The sequence below is a fragment of the Oryctolagus cuniculus genome, chromosome 6 (assembly GCF_964237555.1).
Source record: "Oryctolagus cuniculus chromosome 6, mOryCun1.1, whole genome shotgun sequence".
NCBI classification, from domain to species: Eukaryota; Metazoa; Chordata; class Mammalia; order Lagomorpha; family Leporidae; genus Oryctolagus; species Oryctolagus cuniculus.
This window is the reverse complement of record NC_091437.1, coordinates 125514460-125531795: the sequence shown is the minus strand read 5'-3', so window position 1 is coordinate 125531795 and position 17336 is coordinate 125514460. Positions and strand designations below refer to the sequence as shown.

Here is a 17336-nt window from a genome sequence, read left to right as displayed (position 1 = left end):
GAGTGCTGTTCATTCTTCAGGATGTAACTTTCGCATTTTACTTTCTCAGTATATCTTCTTTAGTTTCCTAAAGGTCGTTAATGAGTCCTTCTTTGCCTTCCCACCACTTTTTCCTATTTCTGTCGTGCTTATTATAAATGTCTGGAGTTGTGCTATCTATGCATGATTATACAAATCCAGCTATTTGTGCACTGCAGAGAGTGCAAGGGTGACAAAGGGTGGAGATGATTTTGTGCCATGCCATTCCATGAGTGCCTGTCCTGGAGAGGATGAGAGATGTGTGAGATGACAGCTGAGACTGTCCCCTCGGTGGGTCTCATCCTACCTGCCTCTCAACAGTGTAGTCATCTTATTATGCTAAGGATGATTCTGGTGTCAAAATGTTCTGATTTTGTACAATCTGAGCTTTAAACACAAGCACACTAGTTCTGTAACTGAAGAAAGCAGTGCACTTCCGTGCTGGGGAGGAAAGCCGACTGTAATGGGCTTGAGAGCAGTGTTGATGACAGCATTGAACTGTATGGGTGCTTCCAAGAATGTGACGGGATCATTTTGGCTAAATGTGATTTCACCTTATGTGCTGACTTCAGGGTTTGTCCTCCCAGTGCAGTGGGTCTTTATTGTCTGTCTGCATTTCTTATCTGTCTTCCTGGATTGTATGTACTCTAAGGCGGGATCCATGTCTTACTCATATCTGATTTAATAAGGATTTGATAAATACTTGTTGAACAAATGAAAGCACTAACAAAAGGAACAATGAAATTGGGTGATCTTACTAGAGAACTGAAGATGTAGACTCTTTGCCTGGAGGTTCAGTTAGGGGCCATCAGACTATCAGGTGTGGAATTATCTAGTTTATTAAAACCACTTTTTATCGATATATCTCAAAAAGGCAAACTACTTTGCCTGTTTCTTCTAGTTAATAATTCTGCTTCTATTATCCAGATCTCTCTCCTAAAAAAAAAAAGATTTATTTATTTATTTATTTGGAAGTCAGAGTTAGAAGGAGAGACAGAAAGATCATTTTACTGGTCCACTCCCCAATGGCCACATGGCCAGTGCTGGGCCAAGCTGAAGCCAGGAGCTTCATAAGGTCTCCCACGTGAGTGCAGGGGCCTAAGCACTTGGGTCATCTTCTGCTGCTTTTCTCAGGCATTACCAGGGAGCTGGATCAAAAGTGGAGCAGCTGGGCCACGAACCAGCGCCCACATGGAATGCTGATGTCACAGGTAGAGGCTTTATCTGCTAGTCACAGTGCTGGCCCTCTTAGCCAGATTTATTTCTTTTTTTGTTTAAGATTTTATTTATTTATTTGAAAGGCAGAGTTACAGAGAGTCAGAGGCAGAGAGAGAGAGGTCTTCCATCCACTGGCTGTCTCCCCAAATGACTGCAATGGCAGGAGCTGGGCCTACCCAAAGCCAGGAGCCAGGAGCTTCTTCCGGGTCTCCCACACAGGTGCAGGGACCCAAGCACTTGGGCCATCTTCTACTGCTTTCCCAGGCCATAGTGGAGAGCTGGATCAGAAGCGGAGCAGCCGGGACTCAAACCAGCACCCATACTGGACACTGGCATTACAGGAAGTGGCTTTATCCACTATGCCACAGTGCCAGCCCCGCCAAATTTCTTATAAAGTATAACCAGAACAGATGTGATCTTGTATTATTCTTTGTGAACATACTTCCCCTTTGGCATTTGCATTTATACTATTTTGAACATATTTCTGTATTTTGTTGATACTTTTCATCAGAGATAAAATGATCAAGGGCAGAAACAGTGTTTTATTCATCTTTGTATCCTCTAGCTTAGAACAATAATTGGCATATGAGCATTAACAAATTTTGATATTATTGAAATGGCAGAAGTTTTGAATCAGTTTTTTTCCACCTTTATAATCTTAGAATCACAGTGCTATTAAGAGCTTTCTGAGATCTCTTCTAACTCGTGACTTATAAAATGGGAAAGCACTTATTTACCCTTGGCAAAGACTCTGTTTCATTTTAATTAATTCCACAAAGAGGAATTCTTAAATTTAAATTTATAAATATTTTAACATATCATATATTTACATTTCTTATAAGTAGGAACATTTCATGATAAACACTATTCTTAGTTTCCTTTGCTGTTTTTCCTTGTGTTTTTCTATAAAATTCTTATTTTTGACCAGTTCCTTTTCTCACTTTCTTGCACTTTGGTTCTTCAGTTTTTCTACCTTGGAATGGAGATGCTCTGGCTCTTTCCCCGTTGACCTCCATTCACAATTCAAGTATTTTCGTGAGTGCACATGAGTAGCAGAACCCGAATCACACAAGAAGCCATAGTTACAGGAACTCTGGGAATGCAGTCTTTGGTTTCCCAGGCTTTACATCTTAGGAGGTTCGGATGGATCCTAAATGAGACTCTCCATTGGAAACCCTAACTGAAATTATGTGTCAGCCTAGGCTTAAGGCAGCTTTGTAGCCATAAATCCAGAGTACTATAGTAAGCCCCATAGGGAACTCGCTGTTAGGTAGTGAAGAGATCATTTAACCTTTCTCAGTTGCAGTTTTGCTTTGTAAGTTGAACATAAGAGATGGACAATTTAACCTAACGGTTAAGATGCCCGTGTGCCACACTGGAGTATCTGGGTATGATTCCTGCTTCTGGCTCCTTAGTCTAGCTTCTTGCTGATGCAGACCCTGGGAAGCAGTGATGATGGCTCAAGTAATTGGGTTTCTGCCACCCTTGTGGGAGACCTGGAATGAATTCCTTTATCCCAACTTCAGCCCTGGCAGTTGTTTGCACCTGGGGAGTGAACCAGCAGACAGAAGTACACTCACTTGCTCTCTCTCTGCCTCTCAAATAAATAAATAAATAAAAATTCAGAATTTAAAAAATTATATACTTTTAAAAATTGCCTTAAAAAGTTCCCTAGCACCTATGTGTGATGGGGACAGTACCCATGCAGAGAGGTGGTTTAGTGATCACATGAACCCAGGTGTGACAATAGCCAGCTCCATGGACTGTGCTGATTGCTCTACTCATGGGGTATGGGCAGTGTCCCTCCCCGACTCATGAGCTGGTGAACAAACATGACATCTTCCAGCTGCTACCCACAGAATCTTTTAAAACACGAATTGGAAGACTATGCTACTCCCTTACATAGGATTTTACCATGCCTCCCTGTTCTCAGGGTGTCAAAAGGAAACCCATACTTCTTAAAACAGCATGCAAAGCTTTTCATGATGTGATTCTGTCTCATCTATCTCGATTCTTTTGTCTCTGTTTCTTAAGCTATAACAACTGTAGTTATTCTACTTCAGCTGCATTGAACTGCTTAGATTTAGCCATGTAACACCATGTTGCTTCGTACCTCTGTGCCTTTACCAGTAAAACCAGAGCAATAGGAGCATAGGATTTAGAATGAAAGTACCTTGGGTTTGAACCCTAGCTTCACTCACTTCATAGGGTTGTTACTTAGCACAGTGCCTGGTTTACAGGAAGTGGCCAGTTATGCCAGTTTATCATATGCTAACCAATGTAGTATGGAAGGTGGATTGTGCTGTCTTTGGGACCAGATAGACTTGTTTCTGGAGCCCTAATCTAGTACTTCATAGCTCTGAGTCCATGTGCCATCGCTTAACCATCTCAATCTTCAGTTGTTGTTTTTTTTTTAAACTCTGCTGGGTATGCAGAAAGATTCAAGATGGTGTATTTACATCGTCTATCACACACCTAACACATGGTAGATGTCCAGCAAACCGTAGCTCCACCCCCTGTCATTTCTGCAAACTATACTTTTAACTATTTACTATGACTGACATTGGTTACCAAGGATCTCAGAGTGTCGCAGTACCTTTAAAATTTTTTACTTGAGCATCTTTTACTTGATTATTAGAGAATATTTTCTCTGCTCATTGAACTAATTGGAGTTCTTTGTTTTGCTTTACCACAGCTTTGTGTTCCTCCAGCTACCAGGTGTGAGGGTAGGAAGCAGAAAAAAGAGAGAAAGAAGGCAGTGAATCCTCTTACTCCGTGGATATTCAGAGCTAGAAGATCTTTCCCATGAGACTGCTGTCTGCCACCCCATTAATAGCTGATGTCCATCATCAACCGAGTTTAATTTATTTCCTTTCTTCAGTCAGATAAATTTGGACTTCATGTCAGCAGACTCCATTATCTCTTTTGTCCAACCATAGTATAGTTCAGGGATAGTATTTATGACATTTAGGTAAGTGGCACTTGTCTGAAACCCATGTTTGAAAGACAGGTGCAGAGGGCAACCAATGCGATCTCTTTACTCAAGAAACTTTGTACACAATTTACTGGTAACTGTTCATACTTGTTTGTTGAGCTCTGCATATCATTTTGGGGGGGATTTTGGACTCATCTTGTCTATGTGTTAGATGGGAAGTTGGAAATCAGCCTCTCCTGCCCAGACCCCAGTAACTTTACAGGTGGTCTCAGCCTTCCCACCCAGGGATGGCTCCCCTGGGCGAATCACGTATACTCAGCGCCAGATGGGTTCCCGGCTGATAACAACGGGTGATAAAACTTTGCAGCTTTCCCCCAAGTCAAGCTCCCTGGGGGAAGCTCCTCTGTCCATGCCAGGTGGGCTCCCCAGTCTGACAGCACTGAGCAGGGAAACCTTGGGAGGAATTTGATGCAATTCACACTCAGCACATCTTTGTCCTGGAGGAGGAAGAGGGAGGGGAGGAGGAATGGCAGGAAGAACTAGACCCCCTTTCCCTTGTAAGCCCCAGTCTGAATACGGACATCGCGGTCAGCACTCAGCTCCCTCCTGAGCCGCCCACCTGGCCTGCCAGGTGCATTCTCCCCATTAAACCATGCAACCTTGTTTTCTGCAGTCTGAGAGACTGGGCACTCTATCAGATTCTGTCTGGAGAGGGACTCATCCGTTCTGGTGGGTGCCCTACCCCATTAAACCTTGCTACCTTGCTTCCCACTCCTCTCTGTCTCTTGTCTAAATTTTCTCTTTCATGAAGACAAGAACCTACTCTACCCATCTCTCCTAATACATGCACTTTAATTCTTAGAGGGGGAGACACTGATACTTTAGAGATACTATCTGACATTAAAAAAAATATTTTTTTAGCTTCAAGTTTGAAGGGACATGCCAGTTATCAAATTTTAACTACAGTTGGTCTGCAGGCACTTAGTAAAATTCAAAAGAGTTTATGTTGTAACTAGGACACTTACTGACCCATGGGAGTTTAATGTCTTCTACCATGTGACTAAACATATATAATTTAACCTACAAGAACAAGTAGTTCACTGGAGGTACCCTAAAGTGAATGAATAGTCTAAGAGGGGGGATTTTAAATTTTTATGTTTATTTATTTGAAAAACAGTGTTATAGAGAGAAAGAGGGAGATATAAGGATCTATCATTTGCTGGTTCACTCCCCCAAATGGCCACAAAGGTCAGGGCTGGGTCAGGGCTGGGTCAGACCAAAGTCAGGAGCCAGGAACTATATCTGGGTTTCCATGTGAGTGACAGGGACCCAAGTACTTGGGCTATCTTTCACTGCCTTCCCAGGCTCACGAGCAGGGAGCTGGATTGGAAGCTGAGCAGCAGAAACTCAAACTGGTGCTCATATGGGATGCTGGCATCATAGGGGGGCAGCTTAACCCCCTGTGCCACAAAGCCAGCCCCTATTAAAGGGAGTTGATTCTGGATTTGGAGGGCGAAATAAGAAAAGGGCCCCCGTTTACTTCTCCTAGAGACAGAGGTGCTTAAGATGCTCAGTAGTTTATTCACTGTCTCAGAGCTACTTGCTGGCAAGCTGGCACTCAAACTCCCAGCTCCTGACTCTTGTACATTTGCTGGCTAGCTTTAAATAAAAATTGGCGTCACTTAGTAATTGCTGAGAAAGCTCAGAAATGTTACTCTTTTTCAGTCTTTATTTTTTTTTTCTGTCACAGCATGAAGGAATGGTGTTGAAATAGTCTTAAATTAAAAACACATTGTACTTAATGTTCTCCTTTTGGGAAGAGACGCTGCTGGCTTTCCTGGCTCCTGGGGATGAAAGAGATAGCAGGAGCGCAGTTTCTTCTTCCTTTACTCTTTTCTTTTTTTTTTTTTTTTTTTGACAGGCAGAGTGGACAGTGAGAGAGAGAGATAGAGAGAAAGGTCTTCCTTTGCCGTTGGTTCACCCTCCAATGGCCACCGTGGCCGGCGTACCGCGCTGATCCGAAGGCAGGAGCCAGGTGCTTCTCCTGGTCTCCCATGGGGTGCAGTGCCCAAGCACTTGGGCCATCCTCCACTGCACTCCCGGGCCACTGCAGAGAGCTGGCCTGGAAGAGGGGCAACCAGGACAGAATCCAGCGCCCCGACCGGGACTAGAACCTGGTGTGCCGGCGCCGCAAGGCGGAGGATTAGCCTAGTGAGCCGCGGCACCGGCCTTCCTTTACTTTTTCTCCCCTGCTATCCCACCCCCTTCTAAGAGGACTGCTTCCTAGAGACCTCGTGTGTATTTCTCTCTAGTTGTACAGAACCCCAGAAGCAGGATGTTTACGCAGAGAGAACTTTGTCACTGCACACGCTGACACTTGTCTTCTGGTGTAGGTACACTGGTAAGGATGCACTCACTTGGAATCCTGAACCTCTCGCCAAAGGCTTCCAAGCTCCTGAAAGGGAAGAGGGCATGGTTAAGAACATGAGCTCTGTGTAGGCAAACAGGCATGTCTGTAAACATCGAGGCTTCTTAGAGACAGCGACTCTGGAGTTTACAATATTTTAATTCTCTCATGTATATATTGCAGACATTTTCAGAGGCAATTAGATTTAATGTGGATTTTGGAGTTTTTGAGGTAGTTAACAATGCTCCACATAATCTGGAAAAACAACTGAAAAAAATCCTGCAAAACTACCAGCCTCGAAATCCCATCTATGACGTTGTAAGGAAAGGAAAGAATGATGTTAAACCTGTTCAGATTAATGCCCCTTATGAAGATGAGACCATTAATGTCAACTACAATATTATGGTAAGAAACTACATTTGAGTTTATTTCTTATTCGATAAAGCATTTGGTGAGATTACATGAAGTTCATTGTGCTTCCCTTTCTAAAATGTAACTGTTTGTTAACTTGTGTTATATTTACACATCCTAGCTCTGTCCCCTGTTCATAGCTATTTTAGGCTAGCAGCTTTATTGACGTTAGATGATCAATATAACAAGATCTAAATAATTTACCTTAAATATGTAGGATATAAGGTTAGTCCGAGGCAGTATAAAATATGTCTTTTATTTTATGATTGAGATTCATTCTAGAAAGTGTGGGTATATTGGGCATTATTCCAGTTGAATTTTATTTTTTTATAAATTTTTATTTTGTTTTATTTGAAAGGCAGACACACACACACACACACACACACACACACACACACATAGAGAAAGAGAGAGAAAGACACAAAAAAATTTTCCATTGGCTGGTTCACTCGCCAGATGCCTGTAACATTTAGGGCTGTGCCAGGCCAAAGCTAGGAGCCTGGAACTCAATCCAGATCTCCTAAGTGGGTAGCAGGGAACCAAGTACTTTGGCTATCAGCTGCTGTACCTCCCAAGGTGTGTACTAGCAGGAAGCTGGAATTGGAAACAAAACTGGAAACGCAGGCACTCTGATATGGGATGTGGGCATCCTAAGCTGCATCTTAACCCCTGTGCGAAATGTCTGCCCCTTGTAATGCTTTTTAACTCATTTTTATGGCTATGAAAATACTGAGACTGGCTGACTTTTATCTCATTACTCCTCCTTTAAAAAAATTAACTCTCTGGAAACAAAATGTTAATCTGTAAAATGACGACACAGGGTTGTTGAAAAAAATTAAAGAGGTTCGAGAGGCAAGAAGTGGCTGCACAGTTGTGGCTCAGGGTTATGGCTGCCTCTTGTACAAACGGCAGGGAAGGGTAGGGCTCCGGCAACAGCTGGAGGTCATTATTGCCTGCATGATTAGGCCTCAGTTGTCCTAAACGCTGAATTTCTTTGACACTCTTTTTCTTTTTTTCACTTTCTCCTGATAGTGTCTCAATCGTGAACAAGGAATTAAGTGGATCAAAAAAGAAAGACTTCCAGCATTTCTGGAAAGTGACTGCTACTTTGAATACAGGTATTTTAGTCCCATCAATATACCTATCCCGATTTTTTTAACCTAAAAGCATGTGTGTGTGTGTGTTATATGCTTTTATACATTCATTAGAGTTTATATTTCACCTGTTCTAGACTAAGGATGATGGAACATTGGCAAAAATAATTTAGCTTCTTCAAAGAGATTTAGCAGAAACAGTACCTAATAAATTTACTTTGGCTGTGCTTTGATCATTACACTTTTAAAATTATCTCTTAGTGAAAATGGTGTTTATGTGCTGACTATTCAAAAATGACTAACGGTGTGACATGAAAACACAATCTTACATGGTAGGACCAAGTTTTTCCTTTATGTTTCCTGACTTTTAAAGGTATTTACTAAAATTTGACCTTTGCTTAGAACAGCTGTTTTTAAAACAAAAGCAAAATAAATTTAAAAAAAAAAAGTTTATTTGTTTATTTGAAACAGTTACAGGGACCGGTGCCATGGCACAGTAGGTTAATCCTCCACCTGTGGTGCCGGCATCCCATATGGGCGCTGGTTCTAGTCCCAGCTGTTCCTCTTCTGATCCAGCTCTCTGCTGTGGCCTGGGAGAGCCGTGGAGGATGGCCCAAGTCCTTGGGCCCGTGTGGGAGACCAGGAAGAAGCTCCTGGCTCCTGGCTTTGGATCGGTGCAGCTCCGGCCGTTGCGGCCATTTGGGGAGTGAACCAACGGATAGAAGACCTTTCTCTCTGTCTCTCCCTCTCACTGTCTATAGCTCTGCCTCGCATATAAATAAATAAAATCTTGAAAAAAAAAAAACAGTTATAGAGAGTGGGGAAAGAGAGAAAGACAGACAGACAGACAGATAGATAGATCTTCCATCCTCTGGTTCACTCCCCAGATAACTGCAATGGGCAAGACTGGGCCAGGCCAAAACCAGGAATCAGGAGCTTCATCCAGGTCTCCCACGTTGGTGGCAGGGGCCCAAGGACTTGGACCACGTTTCTCTGCTTTTCAGGGAGCTGGGTTGGAAGTGGAGCAGCCAGGACACAAACCAGCATGCATATGGAATGCTCGTGTTGCAGGTGGCAGCCTTACCCACTGTGCCACAATACCAGCCCCAAAACAAAACATTTAAAAACAGAATACTTACTAATTAATGAATAGTCCTAGAGGTAAATCATCAATTTTAGAAGAGCCTGAGAGAACCATCCAGTGGAGTTAGGAAGGGATGTTGTGTTTGAATAACAAGTAAAATTTTAGCTTTTTTTGAATTCTACCCTATTTGAAACTTATTTTGAAATTGTATGATTTCTAAAATGCAGGTTAGCCAAATTGGTCTCACAAGTAAGATGGAGTGAATCAGGCATGAACTTCACAGTAGGTCCAAATTTTTCTTCCTGGGTCATGAAGAAAATACCCAGTCCACCGCCCCCAGATGTTGAAAATGAAGACAATCTTGTAATTATGAAAAAGTTCTACATTTCTCTTGGAGAGGTAAAAATATGAGTGTTTTTTCATGACTTGGCACTTCAGTGAAACTTCTTATTTTAAGGGTGTGAATTTCATTTGTACCACTGGAACAGGGAAACTAACCTTTTTTTTTTTTTTTTTGGACAGGCAGAGTTAGACAGTGAGAGAGAGAGAGAAAAACAGAGAGAAAGGTCTTTCTTCCATTGGTTCACTCCCCAAATGGCCGCCACAGCTGGCGCTGTGCCAATCCGAAGCCAGGAGCATGGTGCTTCTTCCTGGTCTCCCATGTGGGTGCTGGGCCCAAGCACTTGAGCCATCCTCCACTGCCTTCCAGGCCACAGCAGAGAGCTGGACTGGAAGAGGAGCAACCAGGACAGAACCGGCGCCCCAACCGGGACTAGAACCCGGGGTGCTGGCGCCACAGGTGGAGGATTAGCAAGTGAGCCGCGGCGCCGGCCAGGGAAACTAATTTTTTTAAAAAATATTTTAAAAACATTATTTGAATGACTGACAGACAGGGAGAAACAGAGAGATCTTCCTTCTGCTGATTCCTTCCCCAAATGATTACAAAGGTCAGGCCTGCGCCAGGCTGAAGCCAGGAGCCTGGAACTCCAGCCAGGACTCCCATGTGGGTGGTAGGGGCCATCTTCCTCTGCCTTCCTGGGCACATTAGCAAGGACCTGGATCAGAAGTGTAGCAGCCAGGACTGGAACTGGCACTCACATGGGATGCCAGCTTTGCAGGTGGTGGCTTAACCTGCTCTACCACAATGCAGGCCCCAGGAAAATATTTTCAGATACTTCTAAAGCAGATTTAGCATTAATTTTCGTGAGTGTGTGTTGACCAATTTGCTCTGTCCTCTTTCACCTGAAATGTAATTAGAATTGTTCTTTCCTAGTGTACAAGGGACAAAGAAGGATTGAAGAACATGCTTAGTATCACATAGAAAGCAGGGATAACATATCTACAGTTTCATTGCTTATTCAAAGATTATTATTATTTGAATTTGTTATTTTGTACAGAAAATGATAAATTGGGTCTTCTCCTTATTGTCTGGATTATTCTGTGGTAGTAAGATGCATTACTGTTGAACTGCCGTCAGATTTTATGATTGCAGAAATGCGGGGTTGTGTGAGTGCATTTGAAGAGATGCTATCTAGAGTTACATGTCCTTTTGGAGCATCACAATGTAGTAAAAGCTGTTGTTTGATCTTTTTCCTTTAATGATCAGATCTTATCTTAGGAAACACACTTGCAGTACAAGGTCTATAGTAAATCAAGAATGACAGGGGTCAACGCTGTGGCGTAGTGGGTAAAGCTGCTGCTTGCGGTGCCGGCATCCCATATGGGCGCCGGTTTGAGTCCCGGCTGCTCCACTTCCGATCCAGCTCTCTGCTGCAGTCTGGGAAAGCAGTAGAAGATGGCCCAAGTCCTTGTGCCCCTGCACCCATGTGGGAAACCTGGAAGAAGCTCCTGGCTCCTGGCTTTGAATCGGCTCAGCTCCAGCTGTTGCAGCCACTTGGGAAGTGAACCAGCTGACAGAAGGCCTCTCTCTCTTTCTGCTCTGGTCTCTGTAACTCTGCCTTTCAAATAAATAAATCTTAAAAAAAAAAAAAAAAAGGAATGGCAAATATGTGGCCCCTGTGCTGCTGCTACTCTGGTCCCTATCCATTACAGGCATTGCTGTCCAACTGTGACGGTTTTTCTGCTGAGCTAGGGCTTGGCTTCAAATTCTTTCCAACACAGTATTCTTAGAAGGCACTTGCAATTGATGGAAGATGTCATACAAGAGGAGACCTCTTCACCATCTTTGTTGGAAAATATGGACTTATCTTTGGTAACAGGAACAGGTTTTCATGTCTGGCTCCTATGTAACTTTGTAGTTTGGCATTTCTGTTAGCAGTGTTTGTCAAAAATGTTTAAAATTATCCCACTTCCATTATTTCCACTAATTATGCTTAACGATGTCCTAAAGACACGTTTTCTTCTTATACTTATTTTTTGATATTTATTTTTTTCTTTCACCATCTATATAAATGCCAGGAATATGATAACAATATGTACCGATAGTTGAAGCCAATAAACATGCAAAGAGAAGAATCAGTCCACAGGAATGAGTTATGATTCCTTACATGTTAACAGGATCAAACAGAGGGAGTCAATATCCAAGCTAGTTTGCTTCTGATAATTTTTGAGGTGAAAAAAAATAATTTCTGTTCAGTTTAATGCTTCATGTGTAAAGCCTGTGAAGTTTGAAAATTCAGAATTCTACTCCCTCATCCTTTTACAAAGGATTTATTTATTCATTTGAAAAGCAGGGACAGGGTGGGAGAGAGAGATCTGCATCTGCTGGTTCACTCCCCAAATGCCAAATGCCAGGGGCTAAAGCCAAGAGCCAGAAACCAGTATCTCCATCTAGGTCTCCTACAAAGCTAGCAAGGGTTGAAGTACTGGGGCCATCTGCTGTTTCCCAGGTGCGTTAGTAGAGAGCTGAATTGGAAGCAGAGCAGCTGGGACTTAAACCAGCCCTCTGGTGTTGGGATGCCGGCATTGCAGGCAGTGGCTTAACCTATTGTGCCACAACGCCAGCCCTCTCCTCACCCTTTTTGTGTAGTTCAAATAGAAAGGACACCTGTATATTGGTTTTTATCAGTTCCTTGAATGTTCCTTAATTATTTTGGCCTCTTCTTTTTTTTATTTTTTTTATTTTTTATTTTTTTTGACAGGCAGAGTGGACAGTGAGAGAGAGAGACAGAGAGAAAGGTCTTCCTTTGACGTTGGTTCACCCTCCAATGGCCACTGCAGCTGGCGCACTGCGGCCGGTGCACCACGCTGATCCGATGGCAGGAGCCAGGTACTTATACTGGTCTCCCATGGGGTGCAGGGCCCAAGTACTTGGGCCATCCTCCACTGCCCTTCCCTGGCCACGGCAGAGAGCTGGACTGGAAGAGGGGCAACCGGGACTAGAACCCGGTATGCCGGCGCCGCAAGGCGGAGGATTAGCCTAGTGAGCTGCGGCGCCGGCCTTGGCCTCTTCTTATTGCTTACTATATCAGCTTAGAATAGAGTAGTCAATAAATACATGTTAAATGGATGTATAGTTGATAGTAAATGACTTGGTTTTAAAGGGAAAAAAAAAGGTACAAAAGTGAATTAAAGTCTCATGGAGCCACTGTAGTGGCATAGTGAGCAAAGCTGCTGCTGGTGACCCTAGTAACCCTTATGGGCACTGGTTCGTGTCCCAGCTGCTCCTCTTCCAATCCAGCTCCCTGCTGATGTGCCTGGGAAAGCAACAGAAGATGGCCCAAGAGCTTGGGCCCCTGCCAACCCAGTGGGAGACCCAGATGAAGCTCCTGGCTCCTGGCTTCGGCCTGGCTCAGCCCTGGCCATTGCAGCTACTTGGGAAATGAACCAGTGGATGGAAAAATCTCTTGCTCTCTCTGACTTTCAAATAAATAAATAATTTTTTAAAAAAGATTTTAAAAAGTGAATTCGATGGTGCTGGTGTTGTGGCACAGTGGGTAAAGCCGCCACCTGCAATGCCGGCATCCCGTGTGGGCATTGGTTAGAGTCCTGGCTGCTCTGCTTCCAATCCAGCTCCCTGCTTACACATCTGGGAAAACAGCAGAAGATGACCCAAGTGCTTGGGCCCCTGCACACATGTGGGAGACCTGGAAACAGTTCCTGGCTTCAACCCGGCCTAGTTCTGGCTGTTGCAACCATTTGGGGAGTGAACCAGTAGATGGAAGACTTCTCTCTCTCTCTCTCTATATATATATATAACTCTGCCTTTCAAATAAATAAAATAAATCTTTTTTAAAAAAGTAAATTAGAGGGGTCAGCATGGAGGCACAGTAGGTTAATCCTCTACCTGCGGCACCGGCATCCATCTGGGTGCTGGTTCGAGTCCTGGCTGCTCCTCTTCCAATCCAGCTCTCGGCTATGGTCTGGGAAAGCAGTGGAAGCTTTGGATCGGCTTAGCTCTGGCCGTTGTGGCCATTTGGGGAGTGAACCCGCAGATGGAAGATCTCGCTCTGTATCTCTCCCTCTCACTGTCTGTAACTCTACCTCTCAAATAAATAAAATCTTAGTTAGACTCTTTTAAAGCTTTCTGCATATAAGAAACCATGTTTCTAAGAAGGCCAATGACCACACTGAGGGCGCGTCTCCTTTCTTTCTTTCACTTTGGTCTCATTGTGTGGCGTGATTTGCTCTATTAATTCTGCATAGACAGGGAATAATGTTTCTTCCATGGAGCCTTGCTTCCTCTGTGAGCATTCCTTAGGTTAAGTGCTGCAAGCTGATTTGGTTTGAGAAAGGAGAGATGAGAAGACTGCTGGACACTCCCTTTCCTGCTCGCTCTTTTTTTTTTTTTTTTTTAAGTTTTCTTATTTTTATTTGTTTGAAAAGCAGAACAAAAGAAAGAGAGAATTTCCATCTATTGTTTACTCCTCAAATGTCTACATAGCCAGTGCTGGGCCAGGCCAAATCCAAGAGCTAGGAAGTCTGTCTGCATCTCCCATGTGCATGGCAGGGTCCCAAGTACTTGAGCCATCGTCTACTGCCTTCCAGGGTGTACGTTAGCAGGATACTGGATTGGAAAAGGAGGCAGGACACTATTTCAGGTTCTGCAATATGCCATGTAGGCTTCCCAGGAGGCAGCTTTACACTTTGTGTCACAATACCCTGCCTCTTCTCTGCTCGTGTTGAGCAACTTAGGTTCTCCAGGAGACACGGTGGAGATATTACTGAGAGAGGAGGCAGAGGAGTTTTCCCAGGAAAACTGCGATAGGAGCTTGTGAGTCAGCTTGGGAACTGAGTTGGCTGTCTCAGAGGTACCATACAAACTGATGGCTGCATCCAGATGCAGGTGGAGTTGAAGTAGGCAGGCATACAGGTTAAAATCCATTAGGTTTGTGAGCTGGAAGACCACGCCTTTGCCACGCCCCTGTGTGACCCTATGCCCCTACCTGGCCACACCTGGGTGCCCACCAGCCAATCAGGTTAATTAACCACTCGCCTTTGGAAGTGGGTTAAAAGCCACGGTGTGTCCGCCCTTCGCTTCTGTTTCCTGGCCTCTTGCCAGGAGAGGGCTGGCTGCAGCCCTGCCACAGCCCTAGGTTTCCTAGCCTAGATACTCCTTCACGTGGCTGGTTCCCTGTACTCAGTTTGAACGCAGATTTACCTCTCTCTCTCAGATAAAGCTCTCACCCTTCTATTCATCTTTCACACTAAATAAAAGCTTAAAATGTACCATGCTGCCTCGTTTATTTATGCCGGTATTTAGAATTCTTCTCTAAATATTAGACAGGAACCCTCTCAGGCTTATTAATATTAGGGATTTAGTAATAAGCATATGGTGATATATAGCACCCCAAATTTAGGTAACATGTGGTACCCCAGATAGGACTTCTGAGGAGCTTAAAGGGGCCACATTTTCGTATATATTTTAGGGGGTCATTTCCTGTATCAGAGTCGGGAATCCATCTCCAGGAAGTAGCCAATCCAAGCAAAGTTGTGAAAACTGAGTCTGAGGCAAAGGGCTGGCTGAACCTGCAGACGTGTTCAGTAAGGGAAGAACTGTGAAAAACAACTGAGAGAAAGGTTGTTAAAAACACTGAGCCAGGTCAGACAAAATTGAGAGCATGAAATAATTGGAGAAGTTGTAAAAAATGTGCAGTGGATTAATATGCCTTAGTTACTGCCAAGTTGAAGTCAGATGGCATAAATCTCTAGTGAATCCGGGAAGTAGGGTTTGGTGCCCTGCTGTCATCAGCAATAGCCCGAGAGTACAGACTGGAGGAGAATTGATGAGAATTATGCTCATTTTTCCCTGTGATTATCGAATATGAAAAATGCCTGGGATGACATTTCCTTCCCATTGTTTTCTCTCTCTTTTTAATTTATTTATTTGAGAGGCAGGGTTACAGACATGGTGAGACAGAGAGATCTTTCATTTGGTTCACTCCCCAAATGGCCTCACTGGCCAGAGCTGCGCAGGTCTGAAGCCAGAAGCCAAGAGCTTCTTCTGGGTCTCCCACATGGGTGCAGGTGCCCAAGCACTTGGGCCATCTTCTACTGCTTTCCCAAGACATTAGCAGAGAACTGGATCAGAAGTGGAGCAGCCTGGACTTGAGTCAGTGTCCATATGGGATGCTGATGTTGCAGGCGGTGGCTTTATCTGCAATGCCACCGCATAGGGAGGAGGAGGAGGGAGGGGTGGGGTTGGGGAGGAGGGCATTGTTCTCTTAGCTAATGTATTTTTCTGAGCACAGTTTTCTTACATAGGATAATTTTCCCTTGACAAGTTGCATTGCACAAATTATAATTTGTTCATGTTTGTGATTGGAGGAATACTCCTAAATTTGCATTAAACTAACTTAATCCTTTCTTCCTAGGCTTCCTATACTCAAACAAAAGATTGGTTTGCATTAGCAAAACAAAGTCAGCAGCCAGTAGCCACCTTTTCATTGCCCTGTTGTATAACCCACGACAAAATTGAATCACCCAGTATTTCACCTATTTCTGGTAAGCAGAAAAGGACAAGAATGGTTTGAGAATTCCTCTTTAAATCCTTTTGTTTGTTCTTTAAAATAATTTTGGGGAAAAGATTATCCCCATTCCATTTATACTATTTTTTTGAGAGACAGCTTGGCATAGGAAAAAAGGGATGGATTTAAAGGCCAGCTGTGATGCTCATTAGCAGCGTGTTCTTTGATGAATTACTCTGCTTTAGGGAACCTTGCTTTTTTCATCCCCAAGATTAGAATATGGTACATACTAAATGTATGGAGCAGTCCTGGCTTAGTACTTGGTACTGAATATGCAGTCAATAAATGAGTATCTTTATTTCCTTTCATAGTTCACAAATTCCCATTAATCCTTTATAATAGAATGGGTACAGTGTTTCTTTCTCAAAGTAAATAGCTATTGATGGAAATTAGGTTTCCCTTCTATTTTTAAGTTGAGACCATTTTTCACCTTGAATCGTGATTAAATTTGTACCATGGGGAGCTCCTGTAGGTGGTACAAACTTTCCATGAAAGTAGAAGGAATTGTCCAGAAATAGGAATTATTAACTATAATACTCCTGGAGAAAAAACATGTAGATGTGATTTAGGAGAAGAATTTGGGAATTTACTAGCGGCTTTTACCTCTGATCCCTTTGAAAGTAAGGCAGCCTCTGGGGAAGAGAAGTCTAGATTCTTTAGGATTGAACCTGAGTCAAGGCGAAGACAAAAATATTCTCCCTAACTGAAAAATAGCTGGATTTATAAGTTTCTTGCTGTTTCACCAAAATATTGCACTAGAAAGTTGATGGAAAGAAGACAGTAAACATGAAGAAAAAGAATACCAGGAGGTGGTAAGCAGAAGTGACTGGCTAACCCTCTGCCACATTCACCCTTCCAATTTACAGGGTCTGTTGCTGGTCCATTTTTCTTTCACAGGTTTACCAAAGTGTAATCTGTCAACCTTATGCTGTGTGTCACTTTTGTTTTTCAAGATTTTATTTATTTGAGTGGCATAGGGAGAGAAAGAGAAACAGACACAGAGATCTCCATCTGCTGGTTCACTCCCTGAAGGCAGGAGCTGGGAACTCAATCCAGGTCTCCCGTGGGTGGCAGGGACCCGTGTACTTGAGTCAGTCCCTGATGCCTCGTAGGGCGTGCACTGACAGGAAGCTAGAATCAGGAGCAGAGCCAGGATCGAACCCAGGCACTCCAATATAGGAGGCAGGCATCCCAAGCAGCGCCGTAACAGCTGCACAGGTCCCACCTGCTATATTATAATTTT

The 17336-nt window shown here is 43.5% G+C and overlaps 1 protein-coding gene across 4 annotated transcripts in view; it reads left to right on the top strand.

Moving 5' to 3' along the window:
* Positions 1-17336, top strand: part of RGS22 (regulator of G protein signaling 22) — a 145281-nt gene that overhangs the window by 20559 nt on the left and 107386 nt on the right. For 2 of the 4 annotated variants that reach the window (XM_051844669.2, XM_051844668.2), the window contains exons 4-7: positions 6762-6983; positions 8022-8107; positions 9395-9566; positions 15941-16070. In XM_051844669.2, the coding sequence (XP_051700629.2) occupies positions 6762-6983; positions 8022-8107; positions 9395-9566; positions 15941-16070 (610 nt within the window). Of the gene's footprint in view, positions 1-3931; positions 4208-6761; positions 6984-8021; positions 8108-9394; positions 9567-15940; positions 16071-17336 lie in introns of all 4 variants that reach the window. The other 2 variants (XM_051844671.2, XM_051844670.2) reach the window with 2 other exon arrangements.